General features: G+C 52.1%; 1 protein-coding gene across 1 annotated transcript; it reads right to left on the bottom strand.

Moving 5' to 3' along the window:
• Positions 1 to 1,449: 1,449 nt before the first annotated feature.
• Positions 1,450 to 15,044, bottom strand: UBE2L6 (ubiquitin conjugating enzyme E2 L6). Its single transcript, XM_027562284.1, has 4 exons — positions 14,689 to 15,044; positions 8,526 to 8,621; positions 5,244 to 5,430; positions 1,450 to 2,138 (listed from the first exon to the last, which is right to left on the bottom strand). The coding sequence occupies exons 1-4, from the start codon at positions 14,713 to 14,715 to the stop codon at positions 1,987 to 1,989; spliced, it is 462 nt and encodes a 153-aa protein (XP_027418085.1). The 5' UTR covers positions 14,716 to 15,044; the 3' UTR covers positions 1,450 to 1,986.
• Positions 15,045 to 25,182: the final 10,138 nt, after the last annotated feature.

Genomic DNA, 25,182 nt, shown 5'->3' with positions numbered 1-25,182 from the left:
TAGAACTCTCACTCAAACTAGGCTCGTGGGACCCGGAGGTGATTTCTTTGACTCTAAGATACTCCATGTTCTGTCTCTGAAAAGCCAGTGGTTTGGGGATTTCCCTGGCAGTCCAGTAGTTAAGAACCCACACTTCTACTGCAGGGGGCATGCGTTCGATCCCAAGTCAGGGGACTAAGATCCTGCATGCTGTGTGGTGCGGCCAAAAAAATGAAAAAAAAAAAAAGGCCAGTGGTTTTAGAAGCTCCTCCAGAAGCTCCTCCTTTGTGCTGAGGTAATCCCTGAACTCTGGCTGAGGTTTTGTTTCCGTTTTTCTGCTGCTCACTAGAGATGAGCCCTAGAGCTGAGTACACTGCTGCAGCTGCCTATTTCTGTCATGTCCGACTCTGTGCGACCCCGTGGACTGCAGCCCGCCAGGCTCCTCTGTCCATGGGATTCTCCAGGCAAGGATACTGGAATGGGTCACCATGCCCTCCTCCAGGGGGAATCTCCTGTCTTGCAGGCAGATTCTTTACCGCTGAGCCACCAAGGAAGCCCGGAGCTGACCCTAATGTCCTGCTAACAGTCCTGTCTGGCTTTATCAGCCATTGGGAGCATATGCGCTGATGAGAACAGCTCAGGAAAAACACAGAAATGAAAGCCCGCCAGCTCGGCACTGTGGCCAGAGGTGTGGACTCTGCCCGGGTCAGCAGAGTGGACGTGGCAACCCACTGGAGTGCTCGGTTAGCCTTGGCTGCCTCCTGTATAAAACGGGGGCGTTATTCCTGTGGGTGGGTCGACGACCCCTCTGGCTGAGGGTGGCCGGGTCCCTCACAGCCAGCTTTCCCCACAGCGCTTGGGGTCACACAAGGCTCCATGCCCTGCGAGCCCTCCGTTGATGGGGAAGCAGGCATCTTTCATTCGACTGCAGCTAAACAAGCCTCCTCCTGATGAACCACTTGCCCCCTCAGTGAACGCTCAGGTGGACCCTTGTGCTTAACAGCTGAGCAAACGCACGGTCTCCTTGGCTCCCCCTGGACTCAAGCTGGAAGGGAAACCCCTCCGTGCATAAAGCTGACGCTAGGAACCGGCCTCCGAACGGGACAGCAGTGGGTTAAAAACCATGTAGTCAGGGCTCCCCTGGTGGCCCAGTGGTTAAGATTCCACCTTGCAGTGCAAGGGACGCCAGTTCCATCCCTCATCGGGGAAGATTCCACAGGCCGCAGAGCAACTAAGCCCACGTGCGACAACTACCCAGCCCACGAACTGCAGCTACTGCGTCCTGGAGTCCGCTCTCGGCAAGAGCGGACGTGCGATGGGACGCCGGGGGCTGCAACGAGCGAGGAGCTCCCCCTTGCCGAGACTCCAGGAACTGCAACTAGCGTGTTGCTCCCCCTTGCCGAGACTACAGGAAAGCCAGCAGTGACGATACCAGCTCGGCCAAAAAAAACAAAGCGAAAGACCGTACAGTCAGATTTCTGGGGTGGAGAGGAGATTCTTCACTTTATGATTCATCAGTGGAAACGGAAAGGTTTTGCACCTAAATCTATACAAGTCTACGATTCAACCACTCCATCCCCAGAGTACTTAGTGGTAAGAGTCCCTCCTCCCCCGGCCCCCTCCTATCTGCTGCCCCCCAAGCAGGGCTCTGTGGGGGGTGGGGATTCGGGTTGGCTGCTCATCTGGCCGGGAAGGTGGCCTGAGTCTCTAAGATGGACCAACCGGTGGGACCAGGAACCCCCATCACGGAGCACTGGAGAGCTGGATTTTGAGTCTGCAAACGTAAATGCCTCTGGCTCCGGGGCAGAGAAAGGGGCTGGGGAAAGCACATCTGTGGCCAGTGGGTCCACACTCATAATGGCAGTCCCCTCCCCGTACACACACACGCAACCTAAGAAGGAAATCTTGGAAGACATGAGCAAGTGCAAAATCGCAAAGAGGCTCTGGTCCCCCATCCACGAGGGGCGTCCATCCGTCACACAGAAAGCAGGCGGCTCAGAAGCTGGGTTAGGAGGGCCGGTCCACTCCAAACTGGAGGGTGAACTCTTGGGCCATCTGGTCAAACAGCTCTGGGTCCTGTGTCAGCTGCTCCGCGAGCTCCAGCCGAACGGGCTGTCCCGGCTCCGGTTGATTCACCAGCATGTTGAGGGCCTCCAAGACTGGGGAGAAAAGTCGGATCAGGACATCAGGAGGGAGAGAAAAAACTCCTGGGAAGGAAGCGATGCTGCCCACTCCCAGATCCCCCTGAAACCCACACCAACCCACGCCTGAGGACGGCTCTACGAGCAAATCAGATGGCAGTCAGTGGTTTTCACACCGTGTCACAACCCCCGTCGCGGGGGTTGGTGAGATCAACATGGTTTCCGGGTTCTGTTCCCTTTTCAGCCAGAACCGCTCTGCTTTTGTTGCGTCTGACTCTCTGAGACCCTGAGGACTGCAGCACGCAGGCTCCTCTGTCTTCCACTATCTCCTGGAGTTTGCTCAAATTCATGTCCATGGAGACAGTAATAGGATTCCAAAATTTTTTATTTGGGGAAAAAGGGTTCTGAGGCTCAAGACTGGAAACCACTCCTGCCCTGTGGCTTGAAATTTTTCACGGGTGACTTCGGGAACTGGGCGGAGACAGTGTCCCCCTCCCCCCGTGCCCGTAGGCACACACACCAGCGTGCGGCCCTGGGCTCGGGGCGCTCTGCAGAGCTCTGGTGCTCACCAAGGACCACGCCTCCCTCTCTTCCCAGCACTCTTGTTTCCAGGGTTAAGAACTCCTGGGCTGATCCAGAGGTGGGATATTTTTAAAAAGCATTTATTTATTTATTTGGCCTTTCTGGGTCTTCATTATGGATCTTTAGTTGCGGCTTGTGGGATCTAGTCCCCTGACCAGGAATCAAATCTAGGCCCCCTGCATTGGGAGTGTGGAGTCTTAGCCACTGGACCACCAGGCAAGTCCCCAGAAACAGGACTGATCACATATTGATTACGTCCATAGACTAGGGCCACGGTGCCCGACATGTAGCTGCCAGCCATGTGTGGTCATCTTGATTTAAATTAATTGAAATTCACGACAATTAGCAAAGCAGTTCACGGTCACAACAGCCACACTTCAAGTGCTTGAAACCTACATGGGGCCAGCGTCTGCGGCATTGGACACGGCTGCTATGTACCGACTCCATCACTGAAGAAAGTTCTGCTGAGCCGCGAGGTTCAGAGCCGGCCAAGGGAGGCCTCGAATCCCAGCTCTACCACCTGCCAGCTCAGGTAAGAGCTCAGCTCTCACACGCCTGTGTCCTGATGGGGCCGGTGAGAGCACTATTTCAAGGGGCTTCTAGGAGGACTGAATGAGGTTGGTGTGTTAAAAATGGCTGGTTGCCTGGGTTAGAAAGTTCAGGTTCTCAGTGGTGCAGGGACGTATGTGAGACCAAGTCCTCAAGGGCCACCCAGCTCCATTTTTGTATTCCTGAATTATGATTAATCCATTATAATTTCAATTGGCCATCCATGGATGTATACCAAAAATACCATACGGAAGAAAAAAGTGAATTTTTATGCTGGAGAGGGTGGGTGGAAGAGAAAACCCTCCCACATTGTTGGTGGGATAGGTAAATTGGTGAAGCCACTCTGGAAAACAGCATGAGGTTCCTTCAAAAACTAAAAGTAGAGTTGCCGAATGGTCCAGCAATCGCACCCTTGAGCATATACCCAGAGAAAACGCTAATTGAAAAAGCTACGTGTACCCCAGCGTTCACAGCAGCACCATTTACAACAGACGAGACACGAGTGCAACCTAAATGTCCATCGACAGACAAGGGGATAAAGAAGATGTGGCAGACACGTACAGGGAAATACTGCTCAGCCACAAACAACAGTGAACAGAGGCCATCTGCAGCAACGTCCGGATAGACCCGGAGATCTCCGTATCAAGTAAAGGAAGTGAAGGAAGTCAGGCAGAGCAGGACAAAGACCATATGATATCACTTACATGTGGAATCGTAAAAACATACAAGTGAACTCATTTACAAAACAGAAGCAGACTTACAGACCTGGGGGAAAGCAGGAGAGGAGGGCTACGCGGGGAGTTTGCGGTGAGCAGATACAGACTGCCGTACGCAAAAGACGCAGACGGCAAGGCCCTGCTGTGCAGCCCGGGAACCTGTTCTCAGTGCCTTGTGATAAACAGCAGTGGAAAAGAGTATGAAAAGAATACATATACACGTGTATACCCGGATCACTTTGCTGTGGACCATAAACTAACACAACATTGTAAATGAACCATAAAAGTAAAGCCAAGTCGCTCAGTCGTGTCCGACTCTTTGCGACCCCATGGACTATATAGCCTGCCAGGCTCCTCTGTCTATGGGGTTTTCCAGGCAAGAATACAGGAGTGGGTGGCCATTTCCTTCCCTCAAAATTAACCATACTTCAGTAAAAAAAAAAAAAAAAAGTGAACTAAAAAGATACCGTGTGATGCTTTTAGTGCAGGGTCAGAGTGCCTAATGAAGCGATGCATTTATCGTTGTTAGGCCCGCCCCTTCGGCTGTCCTCACAGCATCGGACCTTGCCTCCATCACCAGTCACATCCACAACTGGGTATTTTTGCTTTGGCTCCATCCCTTCATTCTTTCTGGAGTTATTTCTCCACTGATCTCCAGTAGCACGTTGGGCACCTACTGACCTCGGGAGTTCCTCTTTCAGTATCCTATCATTTTGCCTTTTCACACTGTTCATGGGGTTCTCAAGGCAAGAATACTGAAGTGGTTTGCCATTCCCTTCTCCAGTGGACCACATTCTGTCAGCCCTCTCCACCATGACCCTTCCGTCTTGGGTGGCCCCACAAGGCATGGCTTAGTTTCATTGAGTTAGACAAGGGAATTCAACGAATTCAGTCACTCAGTCACGTCTGACTCTTTGCAGCCCCATGGACTGTAGCCCACCAGGCTCCTCCGTCCATGGAGTTTTCCAGGCAAGGACAGTGGAGTGGGTGGCCATGTCCTTCTCCAGGGGATCTTCCCGACCCAGGGATCAAACCCGGGTCTCCCGCGTCGCGGGCAGATTCTTTACCGTCTGAGCTACAGGGAAGCCCTAGTAGTCTCTTGCCTGGGGAACTCCACAGACAGAGGAGCCTGGGGCACAGTCCCTGGGGTCACAAAGGACTCCGACGTAACCTAGCGACTGAGCGACAGTAAACAGGAGCAACCGACACAAAAGCGGTCCCGGGACTCCCCCTCCGACCCATTCAGTCCAGGGCCCCGTCCAGGGGGGCCCCCCACCTTGGCAGGTCCTGGTGCTGGCTTTCCAGTTCTTCTTGCTGATGATGGGCAGGCACACCCTCCCGTCCCTGTCCACGTTGGGGTGGTAGATCCTAGTGGTGAATTTCACCGTCGGGGGCTGGAACGGGTACTCCCTGGGGAAGCTGATGCACAGCCTGAAGGCCTTGAGGTTGTAGGGTGGCCTCTCCTGTGCGAGAGAAGGGGTCACGCTCTGGGCAGAGGCACAGCTGCCCTCCTCCCCCCAGGACCTGGGCCTGGTTTCCGCCCTCCCCGCCCTGCCCCAGGGGCCCAGGCTTCCTCTGCTCCACTCCGAGCAAGGACCGTGAATGCGGACACAGACTGCACGTGCATTCACTTAGCAACTGGGCTGTGGGTCAGAGCGCCCTGGCCTGGTATTCACACGAGTCAGATCCTGGCTTCTGCTGTGCGCCTGAGGGCCAGCTGCCTCCCACCCCTAAGCCTCAGTTTCCTCTCTTGAAAAATGGGTGCAATTTGACTGGAGGCATCCTCAGGACCACCTTAGCTTCTTTTTATTATATCGGTAATTAACATCTTTCCAGTTTCATTGAAAAATAACTGATACACATCACTAAACTTAAGGCGTTGAGCTTGATGGTTGGATTCACATATGCTGTGAATTACCACAATAGGTTCAGCTGACACCCATCTTCTCATATAAAATAATGAAGAGAAAGAATAAGGAAAAAAATGTCCCCTTGTGATGAAAGCCTTTAGGATTTACTTTGTTGACCATTTTTCTAGGACGTGTCTGGTGGCCCAGTGGTTAGGAATCCGCCTGCCAGTGCAGGGGACGTGGGTTTGATCCCTGGTCCAGGAAGATCCCATATGTTCTAGAGTGACTAAGCTCATGAAAGTGAAGTTGCTCAGTCGTGTTCAACTCTGTGACCCCATGGACTGTAACCTGCCAGGCTCCTCTGTCCAGGGGATTTTCCAGGCAAGAGTACTGGAGTGGGTTGCCATTTCCTTCTCCAGAGGATCTTCCCGACCCAGGGATCGAACCTGGGTCTCCCGAATTGCAGGCAGATGTTTTACCGTCTGAGCCACCAGGGAAGTCAACTAAGCCCGTGCGCCACAAGTACTGAGTCTGTGCTCTAGAGCCCGGGAGCTGCAAATACCGAAGCCCTCTCGCCCTAGAGCCGTGCTCCATGACAAGAGGAGCCACTGCAGCGCGAAGCCTGCACCTGGAGAGTAGCCTCTGCTCACTGCACCTAGGGAAAAGCCTTTGCAGCGACAGAGACCCAGCAAAGCCAAAAAAAAAAAAAAATAGTTAAGAGGGTACATACTGTTATGGGTATTCTACCATCTTAAAACAACAGTTCGGAACTGGAGTGCCTAAGCGTTGCCAAGAGCCAGCAGAAGACCCTCTAGACTTGAGCAACTGGAAGGCTTTCCTGCATCCGCTCTGTGCTGCCTGCTGCTAAGGGCTTGACACGCATTAGCCCACGCAGCAGGGTGTAGGGGTTACGTGGTCTTCGGGCCACGTGGCTGGAGTGTGAGTCGTGGCTCTGTCAACCCCATGCCTGTGCGACCTTAGACGAGCAGCCGAACGTCTCTGTGCTCTCCTTACAGAAAGAGTCACAGCCTTCTCCACAGGGCTTGGGCGGCAATTAAATGAGTCAATTCACTTTTCTTTTAAGGTAATGAAGAGTGCACCAGCTTTTCTTTTCTTTTCTTTCTTTTTTTTTTTTTTACTGTTTATTTATGTATTTGCTACACTGAGTCTTAGTTGCAACATGTGGAATCTAGTTCCCTGACCAGGGATGGAACCCAGGTGCCCTGCGCTGGGAGCACAGAGTCTTAGCCACCGGACCCCCAGGGAAGTCCTGCGCTGATTCACGTTAGGGATCTAGAACATGGCCAGGCACATGGCGAGCACTCCATATGTGTCAGCTATTAGGGTAAGTATTTTGAGAACTCATAGTATTAGCATCAGGATTTCCAGATGAAACAAGTTCAGTGCATACAAGTAACCTGCCCAGGGTCACAGCAACACTGCCCAGATGGGGATTCAGCACGGTCGATTGGACTGTTCCACATGGGAGCAGTGATCCACACCCCTAGTGGGGGGACCCCGGGGCTCGGATGACCCCAGTACAGCGCACAGGGGCCTCCAGGCTGTTGCGAAAGCTCCAAACCCTTTCAAAACCTTCGTGGCAGAGAAGGCAGGAGGATGACCGTCAGGATGACATACGTGGAACCTCCCTGGTGGCTAAGACTCCGTGCTCCCAAAGCAGGGGGCCCGCGTTCGATCCCTGGTCAGGGAGCCGGATCCCACAGGCCGCAACTCAGACCTGGTGCAGCCAAATAAATAAACCTTTTGAAAAAAGAGTCAAGGTTTTAAGAAATTTCCTCTTCTTGAGCAGAAGGCAGAAAGGAAGCTGTGGTAGTCATGGGTATGTCTGAGCAAATGCTGGACAGATAAAGAAAATGTGTTCTCGATAACGTGCAGAGGCTGGGGCTGGGACACAGATGCAAGACCAAGGGTGAGGCCTCAGCAAAGGGGGGCTCTAGGGCACTCGGGTTTCAGCAGTCATGGCAGGTGGGCTCCGGCATTGTGGACCCAGGCTCTGGACCACAGGCTCAATGGAGTGGTGCACGGGCTTGGTTGCTCCGGCTATGTGGGATCTTCCCGAGTCGGGGATTGAACCCATGTCTCCTGCACTGGCAGGCAGATTCTTTACCACTAAGTCAACAAGGAAGCCTTTTTTTTTTTTTTTTTTTTTATGCTCTTTGTCTGCTGAAGCTTCCAAGATGAGCTCAGTAGCTACTGGCTTGAAGAAGGGGTCTCCAACTAAGTCCAAAAGCCTTTTAGCCTCTTCATCAGTTGGCCTGCACCTCAGAAGCAATCAATGTAGAGAGAGACACCCCCGTCTGCCAATGATCATCTCCAGTGAAAAAAGAATTCCATGACTTCCCTGATGGGCCAGTGGCTAGGACTCCACCTGCCAGTGCAGGGGACCCAGGTTCATCGCTGGCCCAGGAAGATCCCATACGCTGTGGGGCAGCTAAGGCAGTGTGCCGGTCATGGAGCCCGCGCTCCAGAACGAGAGAAGCCACCCCACTGAGAAGCCTCGGCACCCAACTAGAGATTGGTTCCCAGCCGCAACTAGAGAGAGCCCGCGTGCAGCAACGAAGACCCGGTGCAGCCAAAAATAAGAAGAAAGGATTCTCAGGCAGGGAACGTCCTCGCCCAGTCTAGCCCTCCCTGCCCCGGCCCCTGCCCTAAGTGGTCCAGCCCCAGCAGGGCCCCCGGACACTCACAGGCAGCAGGAGCGCATGCCACACCAGCACGTTGTCCTCCTCGCTGCACAGGTTCCGCAGGTACTTGGGAAGCTCCTTCTGCAGGTCTTCCAGCTCCTGTAGGGGCACAGAGCGGGCAGCTGGCCGAGTCTCCCCTCCTCCGGCACCCTCCCCACCGCCCCCCACAGCAGACCGTCCCCAGTTCCAAGCAGGACAGAAGCCGGCATTCACTTCGCACTCAGAGTGTGTCTGGCCCGGTGCTCAGGGCCTTTAGTGAATCGCCAGATTTTAGCTTCACTCCAGCTCGGTAGGTACCAGGTGGAGGATGATGCAGATCACCAGGTCTAGATATTATAACCTGGGAGTAAACCTCTTGGGGCTTCCCCGGTGGCTCAGTGAAGAATCAGCCTTGGAATGCAAGGGACCCAGTTCGATCCCTGGGTGGGAAAGGTCCTCTGGAGAAAGAAAGGGCAACCCGCTCCACTATTCTTGCCTGGAGAATCCCATGGACAGAGGAGCCTGTGGGTTACAGTCCACGGGGTTGCAGAGTCAGGCATGACTGAGCGACTAAATAACAACATCACAGCTCTCTGAAGAGTCTTTTCTCCAGAACCCAAGGTGCTTCACGTCTGTCCTCTGGCTCTCTTCTAGGGAGCCACGAAGCCCTGCCTCCCTCTACCCACTGGCGAGCAGCATGGCCACACGCCCTCACCGTGCTCGGGGCAGGGCGGGCGGGCAGCAGAGACGCCAGCCTGTCCCCGTCAGACTGCCCCAGAGCAGGCCTGGGGAGGGGGCACCGCTCAGGCAGACGGCAGCAGAGGAGAACGCCACACGGCAAGCAGGGAAACCAGAGGACAAGCAACGACTTGCCTTCCAGGAAGGCGGCCCGTCCCCTGAGCACCACTGAGCTCTCCCAACAGCGTCCTCCACGGACAGGTCACTAGGGCACAGGCCCGCCCTCGAGAGCTTCACTGGACGCTGTGATTCCATGAATAAAGTGTGGACGCGTAATAGGAGGGGAAACGGAAAGGTGGTCGCCGAGTCGTGAAAGACGCCGGGATTCTTGGCCTCCGGAGGAGACCGAGTTCAATCCCAGGCCTGTGACGAGGCTTGATTGCTCAGAGCTTTTGTGTCATAAAGTTTTATTAAAGCATGAAAAGAGAAAGCTTCTGACATAGACATCGGAAGAGGGCAGAAAGAGTGCCGCCCTGCTAGCCTTCACAGCATGGTACACTCTATCGGCAGGCCGCTAACTAGAGACAGGAGATGTCTCAGACCTCGGAGTGGCACAGGCCCCTCACCCACAGGTGCGTTCTGAGATGACCTTGGCACCAGGCCCCTCACCCACAGGTGCGTTCTGAGATGACCTTGGCACCAGGCCCCTCACCCACAGGTGCGTTCTGAGATGACCTTGGCACCAGGTGAGTCATCCCGGGCCATAAAGAAATTGACATGAATGCTGAAGAAACACAGGTTTCCAAGGAAATATATAGTTTCATTAACATCAACGAGGAAAACAATGCACGAGTAAAACACACAGGTTTGTCGAGCCCTTATCGGTTCTGAGTCTTAAGCTGAACCGACTTGAAGACAGACAGAGTCCAGGGTAAATACACAGGTCGTTAACATAGCATAAGACAAACATTTCCATAAGAAAATGCATTGGTAAACTCAAGGTTTGCGAAAAGTTAACTTCAGGTGGAGCCAGGGATCGTCATAGCAACACAGAATTTTAAGAAAAACCTCCTTTTAAATTTAGAGAATGGAAAATATAGAGAAAAATATAGAGAAGGGAAAAAAATCCCACACTTGTTTGTTTCCTCCTGCCGCTTAAGAGAGCGATAAAAAAACGTCTGACGCTTGCAGCCTGCTTCCTCCGTTTGGAGACCCCTGGCCTTCCTGCCTGTTACCCTCTCAAAAGGAGAAGAGAGGAGAGGGGAGGGCGTGGGGAGCAGGAAAGCCTCACAGCGGTGACACTGAGCTGGGCCCTGCAGCAGGAACAGGAGTCCGCCTGCAGAGAGCTGGCGAAGCCCCAGGGCACAGGGCCCAGTTAGAGCAGATGTGCACAGCGTGTCCCGTGCAAAGTTCACAGTTGTTACCGGAAAAGGATTCCACAGTCAAGCACGTTGGGAAACACTAGGCTAAACCGAGTTCTTCCCTGAGGGACTTTCCAAAGCCGTTAACACTAGGCTGTACGTTGTCGTGCTCGGCGATGTGCGCCCCAGTGTGCAGCACATCTCAGTGTCAGTATTAGACCAAGGACTCCCGCTCTCCATTTGGGGTTCTTTTCGTGGGACAACTGACCTTTTCAAAAATGTATTTTCTTTTCTTTAAAGAAGTTTTTTTTTAATTGAAGTATAGTTGCTGGGCAATATTATATGTTATGATATAGTGATTCACAATTTCTAAAGGTTATACTCTGTCTATAGTGATTATAAAATATTGGCTATATTCCCCATATTGTACAGTATATATATCCTTGTGGCTTATCTTATACTTAATAGTTTGTACCTCTTACCCCCTACTCAACGCTGCCCTTCCCTTCTTCCCCTCCCCTTGGCAATAGACCTTAAAAAAAAATAGATAAAAAGACATTTAGGGAATTCTCTGGCTGTCCAGTGGTTAGGACTCCACGCCTTCACAGAGTTTGATCCCTGGCGAGGGAACTAAGATCCTGTAAGCCACATGACACAGCCAAAAAATAAATAAATGTATTTAAAAAGAGACATTCAAGGGCAGGTCATATTTTTCTGGAACACTGAATGGGTGTAAACCAGAGGTTCTCAACCGGGGTGTTCCTTTATCTACCCGCCCCTAGCACTTCTGGCAATGTCTAGACCCAGAAAAGCATCTATTTCTGCTTTATTGACTATGCCAAAGCTTTTGACTGTGTGGGTCACAGCAGACTGTGGAAAATTCTGAAAGAGATGGGAATACCAGACCACCTGACCTGCCTCTTGAGAAACCTACATGCAGGTCAGGAAGCAACAGTTAGAACTGGACATGGAACAACAGACTGGTTCCAAATAGGAAAAGGAGTACGTCAAGGCTGTATATTGTCACCCTGCTTATTTAACTTCTATGCAGAGTGCATCATGAGAAACGCTGGGCTGGAGGAAGCACAAGCTGGAATCAAGATTGCCGGGAGAAATATCAATAACCTCAGATATGCAGATGACACCATCCTTATGGCAGAAAGTGAAGAGGAACTAAAGAGCCTCTTGATGAAAGTCAAAGAGGAGAGTGAAAAAGTTGGCTTAAAGCTCAACATTTAGAAAACGAAGATCATGGCATCTGGTCCCATCACTTCATGGGAAATTGATGGGGAAACTGTGGAAACAGTGTCAGACTTTATTTTGGGGGGCTCCAAAATCACTGCAGATGGTGATTGCAGCCATGAAATTAAAAGATTTCCTTACTCCTTGGAAGGAAAGTTATGACCAACCTAGATAGCATATTCAAAAGCAGAGACATTACTTTGCCAACAAAGGTCCGTCTAGTCAAGGCTATGGTTTTTCCTCTGGTCATGTATGGGTGTGAGAGTTGGATTGTGAAGAAAGCTGAGCGCCGAAGAATTGATGCTTTTGAACTGTGGTGTTGGAGAAGACTCTTGAGAGTCCCTTGGACTGCAAGGAGATCCAACCAGTCCATTCTAAAGGAGATCGGTCCTGGGTGTTCTTTGGAAGGAATGATAGATACTAAAGCTGAAACTCCAGTACTTTGGCCACCTCATGAGAAGAGTTGACTCATTGGAAAAGACTCTGATGCTGGGAGGGATTGGGGGCAGGAGGAGAAGGGGACGACAGAGGATGAGATGGCTGGATGGCATCACCGACTCGATGGATGTGAGTCTGAGTGAATTCTGGGAGCTGGTGATGGACAGGGAGGCCTGGCGTGCTGCGATTCATGGGGTCGGACACGGCTGAGGGACGGAACTGAACTGAACTGAACTGAGACCCCTTTCCGGCTGCCACATGTGGAGGAGTGCTGCTCCGTCCAGTGGGTAGAGACCGGGGGTGTGATAACATCCTTCAGAAAATGACTCAACGTCAAATATCAGTGGCGACAAAGTTGTGAAACTCTGGTATAAACAAAGGCAGAGAGAAAGGGCCCCAAAGACGGTCCACGGCTGGGGGAACCCTTCACACTGTGCGCCTGCTATACTTTCTCTGAGCCCCAAAATATAAGCACACCCTTATCCCCTGTTTCTTATCCTTCTACACTCCACCTCTGTTCATGCCAACAAAGGGCCCAGAGTCTATGATCCCTCGTTGATCTGCTACCCCAAACTAGAAGCATCTGCTGCTACCAGTTCCAGGATCGTCTGTGACTCCTGAGCAACAAGGAAGCCCCACAGTGCACAGAAAAGCCCCGGAAGAGACATTTTCCCAACTTTACCAAAACTGAAGGAACTTGGACTTTACCTGTCATACATGAGTTCTGTCAAGACTTTTGCAAAGCCTGGAGGTGTTGAAACCCACAGCTGTCTCAACAGCTGTGTTAGACACAGCTGTTCCCCAAGGCCTGCTAGAAATCACCTGACTCAGAGGAACAGAAAATGAAAATAGAGAAGCCGCTGAAAGAACCTCTGGCTTGGAGCCTCACCAACCTGGACTCAAATCCCAGCCCCATCACTGCCTGCCGGGTGACCCAGGACAATCAATTTAGTCTTTGTGAGCCTCAACTTCCCCATCTGTAAAATGGGGTAGAGGACTCATCTCACAGGGTTGCTGAAATGACCGCTGTAAACTACCTGCCATTTAATGGTGCCGGGGAGACACAGGCTGGCTCCCAGCTTTCCTGCTTGGTGGGAAAAACTCTCTGCCTCATCGCTGCCAAACCTCCAGAGTTCAGTCCTTTGGGGCTGAGCCTTCTCTGTGCCCCAACCTGTGATCATTTTCTTCCCAGAGGCTGAGGGTAGCACCTCCTGTTCACCCTCCTCATGCCTGCACACAGGAGGGGCACTTTTGAGAGACTCAAAGCCTCAGGGGTGTCAGACCCACCTCCCCAGAATTGCTCCACCGTCAGGGAGATTCTTTACCAGCTGAGCCACCAGGGAATACTCCCCCACCTTCCCCATCTATCTCCAATCCCAGCCACACCCCAGTCCCCCAAACACCTTGGGTTTTCCCACCTCCTGGGGAAAATCCCTCCCTCACCATCCTTCCCGACCTCACTTCAAAATTGTGTCCCTGATCAGAAAAAAGATAGACTTTTTTCATTTTCTCTGCCTCCGTACTTCCTAGAGCAGGAACCAGCGTATGGGAGGCGTTCAACAACATCTGTAGACCAAATGAACTCACACCATCTACTCCAGGTAACCTCCTGGGTTCGCCCTGGCAGCTTTTCTTCCGGAGAAAACCCTGAGAACTTTGCTCTCAACTCCTACTCAGCGTCCCATACTTCTTGGGACTTTTTTTTTTTCTGAGCGCGGCGGGGAGGGGGAGGGGGCGGGCGGGTCGCGGAGGTGTCGCTGCACGACCTGAGGGATCTTAGTTCCCCGACTGGGGATCCAGCCGTGCCCCCTCCAGTGGAAGTCCTAACCACTGGACCGCCAGGGACGTCCCCCTTCTCCGGGCTCTAAAGCGGGCACCAAAGCACGGGGGCCCTGGTTATCTCTGCTTAACAGGCACCTGCCACCACAGCGCCCGGCTGCAGGAAGACGCCAAGGAACCAACCAACCCTTCCCGCACCTAAAACTGAAAGCCGCTCAGTCGTGTCCGACTCTTTGCGACCCCGTGGACTATACAGTCCATGGGATTCTCCAGGCCAGAAGACTGGAGTGGGTAGCCTTTCCCTCCTTCAGGGGATCTTCCCAACCCAGGAGTCGAACCCAGGTCTCCCGCTTTGCTGGCGGACTCTTTCCCAGCTGAGCCCCCGGGGAAGCCCCGCACCCGGGACGCAGGTAACTGTCACAGTTTCTGGCAGGAGAAATGAAACTGAAACCGATTCGGGGGAGGCGGCTCATCCCCCAGCACAGCTCAGAGAGCCGTCGACACCCCCGTCCATGTCCTCCCACCCCCCGAAACCGCAGCCCCTCTCGCAGCCCCACTGGTCCTCGGGGAGGGGGTAGGGACGCAGGGATCAGCGGCCCCGGATCCCCTAAACGGGCTCGGGGAGCAGAGGGCGGGATGCGACGAGCGGGGGCCCGGGAAGGCGCGCGGAGCCGCGCGGGAGGGGTTACCTTCGCCACCCGCTTGCTCGCCGTCATCTTAGAACCGAGAGCGGGGCTCCGGGGGACTCGCCAGACTCTGGAGCGGCCTGCGGGCTCGCGCGCCCTGCCCCTGGGCCGCGCCCCCAAGGGCCCCGCCCGCGCTCCGCTCCGCCCACCGCGGCCGCGGGGCCACCGAGGAGCGGGGCGCGCCCGGGCCCCGATGGGCTCCGGAGCCGGGAGCTCGAGCGCTTTCTTGTCTAAAGCCCGGCGGGCCTGGGAGCGCGCGGCATCGCGGGGCGCCGGGCACCGGGCAGCGAGCACTCGCGGGGCGCGGGGCCTCGGCCTCCGCCCGAGGCCGCGCCGGGCTCCACCCCAGTCTTCAGCCCGCTCTGCTCCAGACGCGCGCGCCCCGAGTAAACACGAGATCCTCGCCGTGCACGCGCAGCTCCCCGACCGGCCGCCTGGGGTCCCCACCGTCAGACCGGCGCCCTGAGCCCCTCCAGCGGATTCCCGGAGCCCGCCCTGGGCAAACCATTAACCCTCTCTTGCCCCGTGTCCCAACTCTACAAATGGCTGGGAGACACCGGAGACGATGTCCGCCCCCAGGGCCCTCCCTTGGGGTCCTTTGTGCTGTCCCGCACTGGGTAGGGGAGGCAGCCTCCCCCACGTGACCGCTGGGTGCAGAGCACCCCGAGGGGCGCCCTCAGACCCATCCTCTAGCTTCGGGGGTCTGGTGGGCCTTTCAGTCCTTTTCTAGGTTTCGTATTTGGTGGTCATGTATGGATGTGAGAGCTGGACCATAAAGCAAGCTGAGCGCCGAAGAATTGATGCTTTTGAACTGTGGTGTTGGAGGAGACTCTTGAGAGTCCCTTGGACTGCAAGGATCCAACCAGTCCACCCTAAAGGAGATCAGTCCTGGGTGTTCACTGGAAGGACTGATGCTGAAGCTGAAACTCCAATACTTTGGCCAACTGATGCGAAGAGCTGACTTATTTGAAAAGACCCTGATGCTGAGAAAGATTGAGGGCAGGAGGAGAAGGGGACGACAGAGGATGAAATGGTTGGATGGCATCACCAGCTCAATGGACATGAGTTTGAGCAAACTCCGGGAGTTGGTGGTGGACAGGGAGGCCTGGCGTGCTGCAGTCCATGGGGCCACAAAGAGTGGGACACGACTGAGCGACTGAACTGACTGGCTGACTGACTGACTGAAGTACCTACTACCCTGCAGGAGGGCACAGGCAAACCACTCCAGTACTCTTGCCTGGAGAATCCCACGGACAGAGGAGCCTGGGGGGCTACAGTCCATGGGGTCACACAGAGCCGGACACGACTGAGCGACTAAGGACGCTCACGAGCACCTATTACACGCAGATCTGGGAGACAGTTGGGTGGTGGCACCCCAGCACAGACTTCAGGGCCCTCCCTGATCTTAGCATGGGTCCAGTACACACCGCAGGCCTACTGTGTGCCCCAGAACACAGGCAGGGCTCTCCGCCCTTGTGCGAGGGCAGGGGCTCTTTCCCCAGCATGAAGGTAAGGCTCTCATGGGCTTGGAGCCCCAGAGCACAGGGCAGCATCTGAGGAGTAATCTCCCAGTAACGGTGAGACTGGGTGAACCCGTCTCCCTTACCCTCACCTCTTTCAGCTCAGAGGAGGCGGAAAACATTTTGGGCACATACTTTGAGTTCTGAATTCACGGCCTCACTTCCTGTTTATCTAGGTGTCTTGATACCAAACAACTTTTCTGCTGGTGTGCAGGATGTGTTTGCAGAATGATTTATTCTCTGTTTCATTGAATTCAATGAGTTTTAACTGGGAATCTTCTTGTTTTCTTTCTTTCTCTCTCTCTCTTTTTTTTTTTTAAAATGTAGTTCCCTGAGCAGGGATCAAACCCAAGCCCACAACAGTGAAAGCACAGTCTTACCCTCTGGACTGCCAGGGAATTCCCAAACAGGGCGTCTTCTCTCTGCCAGAAATGAATGGGACACTGTCCACAAGCTCTTAGCATAGGTAGAAATGAAGGAACTGAGGCCTTTGAGCCCGTCTCTGGTTGTTCATCTCAGTTAATAAGCATTTACTAGGGAGCACCAGGCAGTGACCACAGTGAGAACGTGGGGTCCTTGTACTTGAGAAGTTCTTGGCTACTGAGATGGAGAAAGAATACAGTCCCTGCATTTTTAATGCAAAGTGATAAGCGTTAGGCTACACACAATCATCTGATGCTGTGGAAGCCTGCAGGAGGGTTACTGGATCCAGCCTCAGAGAAGGGCAGTCCTGGAAGAGACAAAGTGAATTACAAGTGAATTGCAGACACTGGCCTATGAAATTACTCAGCCCATAAAAACTAACCACACCAGGTTTCAGGGCCACTCTCTTCTGAGACAGCTTTCACTCTATCTGTGGAGTGTGCTGCGTCTAAATAAATCCACTTCCTGCCTATCACCTTGTCTCACAAAATTCTCTCTGCGATGAGACATCAAGAGCCTCATTAAGTCTTGAAATCAAGGTGTGTGATCTCAGCTAAAAGACGGCGGGTTCAAGTCCAAGTCTGAGTCACAAGGTTTCAGAAGAACTGTTTTTACTTTTCTCTAATGTAGTTGGCTTGTATTCATTTCTTCCACAAAGTTTAATCAGTGCCTGCTACTGTGAGGCCTGTGCTGAGCTCTCTGCAGGACATGGAGAGGGCTGAGGTCAACCTTTGTCTTCACCATTGAATCAGAGATGTGTGTCTGTAAAGAGAGCAAAAGGCTGCGGGAGAAAGGCCTCTAAGTCACCTCTCTGTGGAATCTAAACAAACAAACTGAAAACCAAGCGCATAGATGTAGAGAACAGGTAGGTTGGTAGAGGTGAGGGGTGGGAGGTGGGGGAAGTAGGTTCCAACTTCCAGTTATAAGTAAGTCTTGGAGAAGTAATGTACAGCCTAGTGACTAGTAGTTAATGATACCATATTTTATATTTGAAAGTTGCTTAGAGAGTAGATGCTGTTGTTCAGTCACTCAGTCGTGTCTGACTCTTTGCAACCCCATGGATTGCAGCACACCATCACCAACTCCTGGAGTTTACTCAAACTCATGTCCATTGAGTCGGTGGTGCCATCCAACCATCTGGTCCTTTGTTGCTCCCTTCTCCTCCTGCCTTCAATCTTTCCCAGCATCAGGGTCTTTTGCAATGAGTCAACTCTTCGCATCAGATGGCCCAAGTATTGGAGCTTCAGCTTCAGCTTCAGCATCAGTCCTTTCTATGAATATTTGGGTTGATTTCCTTCAGGGTGGTCTGGTTTGATCTCCATGCAGTCCAAGGGACTCTCAAGAGTCTTCTCCAGCACCACAATTCATTTCTTCGGTGCTCAGCCTTCTTTGTGGTCCAACTTTCACATCCATACATGACTACTGGAAAAAACACAGGTTTGACTAGACAGACTTTTGTCGGCAAAGTAATGTCTCTGCTTTTTAATATGCTGTCTAGGTTGGTCATAGCTTTTCTTCCAAGGAGCAAGCGTCTTTTAATATCATGGCTGAAGTCACCATCTGCAGTGATTTTGGAGCCCAAGAAATAAAGTCTGTCACTGTTTCCACTGTTTCCCCTATTTATTTACCATGAAGAGATGGAACCAGATGGCATGAATGTTGAGTTTTAAGCCAACTTTTTCACTCTCCTCTTTCACCTTCGTCAAGTGGCTCTTTAGTTCCTCTTTGCTTTCTGCCGTTAGGATGTTGTCATCTACGTATCTGAGGTTACTGATATTTCTCCTGGCAATCTTAATTCCAGCTTGTGATGCATGCAACCTGGCTTTTCACACGATGTACTTTGCATGTAACTGAAATAAGCAGGGTGACAATATACAGCCTTGACCTACTCCTTTTACAATTTTGAACCAGTCAGTTGTTCCATGTCTGGTTCTAACTGCTGCTTCTCAACCTGCAGAGGTTTCTCAGGAGACGGGCAAGGTGGTCTTGTATTCCCACTATTTAAGAATTTTCCACGGTTTGTTGTGATCCACTCAAAGGCTTTAGTGTAGTCAGTGAAGCAGAAATAGATGTTTTCCTGGAATTTCCTTGCTTCATCTATGATCCGACAGATGGTGGCATTTTGATCTCTGGTTCTTCTGCCTTTTCCAAATCCAGCTTGTACATCTGGAATTTCTCAGTTCATGTACTGTTGAAGCTGAATTTGGAGGATTTTGAGCATTACCTTGCTAGCATGCAGAATGAGCCCGATTATACAGTAGCCTGAACATTCTTTGGCATTGCTCTTCTTTGGGATTAGAATGAAAACTGACCTTTTCCAGTTCTGTGGGCACTACTGAGTTTTCCAAATTCGCTGGCATATTGACTGCAGCACTTTAACAGCATCATCCTTTAGGATTTTAAATAGCTCAGCTGGAACTCCATCACCTCCACTAGCTTTGTTCACAGTCATGCTTTCTAAGGCCCGCTTGACTTCACACGTCCAGATGTCTGACTCTAGGTGAGTGACCACACCATCATGGTTATCTGGGTTTTTAAGACCTTTTTTGTACAGTTCTTCTGTGTATTCTTGCCACCTCTTCTTAATCTCTTCTGCTTCTGTTAGGTCCTTACTGTTTCTGTCCTTTATTATGCATGAAATGCTCCCTTGGTATCTCTAATTTTCTTGAAGAGATCTCTTTCTTTCTTGAAGAGAGGGATTTCCCATTGCATTGTTTTCCTCTATTTTTTTGTTCTTCTTTGATATAAATAAGAATATACTCAAGGGACTTCCCCGGTGGGCCAGTGGTTAAGAATCCCGCTTGCAATGTTGGGGACTTGGGTTTGATCTCTGATCAGGGAACTAAGATCCCACAAGCTGCACCAACTCAGAGCACACACCCCAGCTGCTGAGCTGGAGCGCTCCGGGGCCCGTTTGCCACAGCTAGAGAGTCCGTGTTGGGCAACAAAGCGTCCCACGTGATGCAATGAAGATCCTGCAAGCTAAAAAAAAAAAAGAGTGTAATCAAGACTGGATTTGTTATTGTATTTATTTCTTCTTCTGATTTAAAAAAAAATTATCAGAGTGTAGCTGATTCACAAAGTTGCATTAGTTTCGGCTGTACAGCAAAGTGTACCAATCATCCATATACATATATCCACTCTTTTTTATATTCTTTTCCAATATAGGTTATTACAGAATATTGAGAAGAACCCCGTGCTGTTCAGCAGGCCCTTACTAATTATATGTTTCATGTCCAGCAGTGTGTGTAGGTCCAGCTTGAGCTCCCAGTTTATCCACCCCCAACCCAGCTCCCCCCCGCCCCGGGAACCATAACTTTGTTTCCTACATCCGTGACTCTACTTCTGTTTTTTCCTTCTGATTTTAAAAGAAAATTAAAGCCTTTTCACAGGCCCCTGAAAGTGTTCTGGGCTCAAGGCCCCGTGTCTGGTTGGCCCTGATTCATTCTGTCTTTGGTGAGGGCTCCTGAGTTTCCATGTACAGAGGCAATGTCAAATTTCCTTTTTATATATGTGTATTCAAGTAAGCAAAATGAGTCCCTCAGTCAGCTCAGGCTGCCATAACAAAATTCCCTCTTCTAGGTGGCTTAAACAATATAAATTAATTTTCCCACAGTTCTGGAGGCTGGAAGTTCGAGATCAGGACACCAGCATAGGAGATGCTCAGGGAGGTCCCTCTCCTCTGTGTCCTCGGGGGGAGGAAGTGTGTGTGTGTCTCTCTGCCTCTTCTTAGAAGGTCTTTGTCCTGTTGAACTAAGACCTCACCCTTAGGGCCTCACGGAACCTTTTTTTGGCCTCAAGACATGTGGGATCTTAGTTCCCTGAGCAGGAATCAAACTCGAGCCCCCTACATTAGAAGCAAAGTGTCTTAACCACTGGAGAGCCAGGGAAGTCCCTCACTGGACTTACTGTTGCTGTTTGGTCACTAAGCTGGGTCCAGCTCTTTTGCAACCCCACGGACTGTAGCCCACCAGGCTCCTCTGTCCGTGGGATTTTCCAGGCAAGAATGCTGGAGTGGGTCATGGAACTTTACTTACCACCTAAAGATTATCTCCAGATTCAGTCACTCTGGGGCTTAGGGCTTCAACATATGAATTTGGAGGGCACACGGGGGAGAAACAACTCGGTCCACAGCAAATATGGAAGTACATACTAGTACAGCGGTGAGAGAATATGGCAAAAAAAAAAAGGCCCACTGTTTTACAGATGAGAGGTCTGGGATTAAAACCGCGTGGGGCCAGGACTGGAGTTCCTCAGCTTTCTCAATCCTTCAGGACAGTCTGTGACAAGGCACTCTGTGCCTCAGCTGGGCAAGAGTCTGCCTGCAACGAGGGAGACCTGGGTTCGATCCCTGGGTTGGGAAGATCCCTTGGAGAAGGGAAAGGCTACCCACTCCAGTATTCTGGCCTGCAGACTTCCATGGACTGTAGCCTACTAGGCTCCTCCGTCCATGGGATTTCCTGGAATAGGATGATCCCTGAGCCTTGGACATTCAGCACAGGAGTTGGGGGCTTACCCCACAGCCTGTTCTGGCCAAGCCCTTGGGACTGGGGAGTCTGCTGTGCAGAGGACCCTACAAGGAAATTACGTCTGAAATGGATTTTGTTTCCATCAGAACACTGCTTTAAAAACTATTCTGAAAGGCCAACAAAAGACAAAGCCTCTTGAAATCCAGCTGGCAGCCCCTTGTTAAGAATAATAATAATAATAAAGCAATGAGGGAGCTTTGAAGAAGGGTGAATTAGCGTTCTGGCTCGGGCTGTGTCAAAGGCCTGAGACCTGACTCATCACCCAGGGAACCACATCCTGATCCGGAGACACTTCCACAGCTGTGAAGAAGGGCCCTGGCCCTCCCATCCCCCAGAGTTTTGTCCCCTGTTCTTTCTCCATTTCAGCCCACAGGAGAAGAGGCCAGGGCAGAGTCCAGAGACCTAACGGGAAACGCAGAACCCAGCCTTGGAGCCAGCTTTCTGGGTCAGCTCTCTGGATGGCAATTAGAACTGACTGCGGGAGATGAAACGGTCATCTTTGAAATGCGGACAGGACCGGAGGCCTTTGAGCTGGGAGTGTTTGCCACTAGTCCGAGCTGCTCTGTGGTCTGAAGCCTGGCCGGAAAGGCCGTGGGGAGCTTCTGATGGAATGAAAAAACTCAGCCAGATTTGGATCCTCAACAAACACAAGTAAAACCTGGATGAGGTGAAGCGATGACAGAATGCGTTTGGGCTGGATAGGAAGCATCGATCTAGCCCCATCTGTGACATTAAATACTTTTTTTACCAAAAGGTCTTTTTATTGTAGCCCACATGTAAATGGATGCGATTCATGGTAATGCTTAAATGTCTACGTATTTGGTAAGGGAGGAAAATGCGAGTCAGTCAGGGCTTGCGGTCACAAGCAAAGCATGAGTGATGTGTATGGAGGCTGTGTGTGCGTGCTCAGTCGTGTCTGAGTCTTTGCGACCCCCCTGGACTCGTAGCCCGCCAGGCTCCTCTGTCCATGGAGTTTCCCAGGCACGGATACTGGAGTGGGTTGCCATTTCCTTCTCCAGCGTGTAGTACCGAGGCTGGGGTAGGATAGAGATTACGCCTTGGCCTTGAATTGTTACAGCTCCTGGTGCAGCCGTTTCTCTGGAATTTGGGGGAGGGCATGCTCTCCCCGCTCCACCCCTACCTCCGTGTAACGTCTTTGCGTCTCCCCTCTCTTAGCCGTATCAGTTCTTCCAAGGAGGCAGCGGGTGTCACCAGCCTCCCAGTAGCAGCTGCCAAAAGCGCCTCCTGGGGTGTGTGCAGGAGGAAGTAACCACTAGACGCCCTCGTGGGCCGCTTTCCTCTCGTCCTTGATGGCCAGTGTCCAGCCACCTTGCTCATCCATGCCTCCTGGGGTGTGAGCAGGAGGAAGTAACCGCTAGACGCCCTCGTGGCCAGTGTCCAGCCCCCTCGCTCATCCAGTCATTCAGGGAATATCTGGTGAGTTTCTTTTGTGTACCAGCGTGTGAAAGGAAATCACGTGGACCAGGAATGGAATCAGAGCTTCTCCAAGGTGGGAGAGAGGTCTGATTCTGAATCGTGAGAATGTACCCCATTAGCCCCCAGCCGCAACAGAAGTTAGCAGCTGGCACCAGTGCGCCACTGGCGTGCTTCTTTAACGCCCACTCTTCCTGTTTATGAGTGGTTGTCTTCCTTCAACTCACATGAGGATGGGGAGGGATCAGAAAGATGGAATCCCCTGGTCAATGGGAAAAAAAGTGCACAATGTGAGAGTTGTGAGTTAAGCTTTTTAACTTGCTTTTATTTATTTATTTATTTGGTTGTATCAGATGGCATGGGGATGCTCTAGTCATGGCTTAATTGCCCCAGGGCATGTGGGGTCTTAGTCCCCAACCAGGGATTGAACCTGGGTCCCCTGCATCGCAAGGAGAATTCGAGGAGAATTCTTAAGTCACGGGGGACCACCGGGAAATCCCAAGAGTTCAGTTTTATTCTGGAAAAAATGAGGACTGTAGCCTGAAAGATGGAATTTCATAGAGAAACTGCTCTGAAGAGGTAGGTGTTGACTGAAAAAAAAAAAAAAAAAGAAAACCACAGCCTAAAAGTTGAGAGTTGTGTTTTATTCAGCAGACATTCTGAGGACTTCAAGCCCAGAGACAAGACTCTCAGATCACTCTGAGGGACTGCTTCAAAGAGGCAAGGGGGAGATAGGAAGGGTATACAGGAGTTTTTGTGACAAAGACCAGATAGTTGGGACATCAAAAGGTTATTGTTAATGAAAGAAAACGAGATATCTCAAATTAATTTAGTGCTTTTCTATGTATGAAAGAAAGTGAAAGTGAAGTCACTCAGTCGTGTCTGACTCTTTGTGACCCCATGGACTGTAGTCCACCAGGCTCCTGCATCCATGAGATTTCCTAGGCAAGAGTACAGGAGTGGTCCTTCTCCAGAGGATCTTCCCAACCCAGGGACTGAACCCAGGTCTCCCGCGTTGTAGGCAGACGCTTTACCATCTGAGCCTCCAGGGAAGCCCTTTCTGTGTTTGGGAAGATGCAAAACCTGGGCCCGTAGAAATCACTCCTTTGACACGCACCCCGGCTACCTGGGGCCAGTGCCCTGCGTTTTCCCCCTGAGCCTCCTCAGGGTGCACCGTCGGGGTGTGTGGGGGCTGCTTGCAAAGGCAGGCCTGCTGTTTCCACCCTGAGCGCCTCAGGGCTCACCGTTCGGTGGCTCTGATGATGGTTTCACGGCTGCCACATCCTTTGTTTCCTGATATTTTTAACTCACAGCGGGAAAGCCAGTCTCCGTGATTTTGGCGAAGGGGATATTGCGGTCAAGCACACACTTTGGCAAAGGCTTGCTGCTGGCCACGAAGAGCAGAAGTCCCCTCCTTTTTTTTTTCTTTTGTTAATTGGAGTAGAATGGCTTTACCGCGTGGTGTTAGTGAGTCAGCCCTGTGTGTACACTGCCCCTCGCTCTTGAGCCCCCTACCCCGCCCCACCCTTCTGGGTGATCACGGGCAAGCTGAGCGCCCGTGCTCCGGGTGATCACCGGCCGAGCTGAGCGCCCGTGCTCCAGGTGATCACGGGGCCGAGCTGAGCGCCCGTGCTCCGGGTGATCACGGGGCCGAGCTGAGCGCCCGTGCTCCGGGTGATCACGGCCAGAGCTGAGCGCCCGTGCTCCGGGTGATCACGGCCCGAGCTGAGCGCCCCGTGCTGCGTGGCAACTCCCCGCCCCACCCCTCTGGGTGATCATGAGCCCGAGCTGAGCGCCCGTGCTATGGGTGATCACGGGCCCAAGCTGAGCGCCCGTGCTCCGGGTGATCACGGGGCTAGCTGAGCGCCCGTGCTGCGCGGCAGCTCCCCGCCCCACCCCTCTCTGGGTGATCATGATCCCGAGCTGAGCGCCCGTGCTGCGCGGCAGCTCCCCGCTAGGCCTCTGTTTAGCATACGGTGGTGTCTGTATCAATGCTGCTCTGGCAGTTCGTCCCCTCCTCTCCTTCCCCGCTGTGCCCACACGTCCACCCTCTACATCTGCCTCTCTGTTCCTGCCCTGCAAACAGGTTCATCAGCACCATTTTCCTAGATTTCCTATATATGTGTTAATATACAATATGTGTTTTTCTCTTTCTGACTTACTTCACTGAGTATGTCAGACTCTAGGTTCATCCTCATCACTACAGATGACCCAGTTTCACTTCTTTTTATGGCTGAGTAATATTCCATTACATATATGTGCCACCAGACGCCACCTTTGATGATTTCAGTGCTTTTCTGAATAGGAGGAGATGCAGGAATAACTGGGCTCATAAAATCTTCTACTGAGAACATGAAACTATCTGAAGCCCTGTTCTGCCAGTTCTTCCCGGAGCACAGAGTGCCTTGTTCCTGACCTCCTCCCTGAACCCCTTTCGGGGGCGCTGAAGGCCAGTGGCTCCAGGGGCTGTGCCTCCATCCTTGTGGAGGCCGGTGCTCGGCGAGTTTGTAGTTGGCATGCTCTCACTGGGTGGGGAACGTTTCCATGAGACTCAGTGACCCAGCTCCTCTCCCAGACACACACACCAGGCT

The sequence above is a fragment of the Bos indicus x Bos taurus genome, chromosome 15 (genome assembly GCF_003369695.1).
Source record: "Bos indicus x Bos taurus breed Angus x Brahman F1 hybrid chromosome 15, Bos_hybrid_MaternalHap_v2.0, whole genome shotgun sequence".
NCBI lineage: Eukaryota > Metazoa > Chordata > Mammalia > Artiodactyla > Bovidae > Bos > Bos indicus x Bos taurus.
The sequence above is the reverse complement of the archived record's forward strand: the minus strand, read 5'-3'. Positions and strand labels throughout refer to the sequence as shown.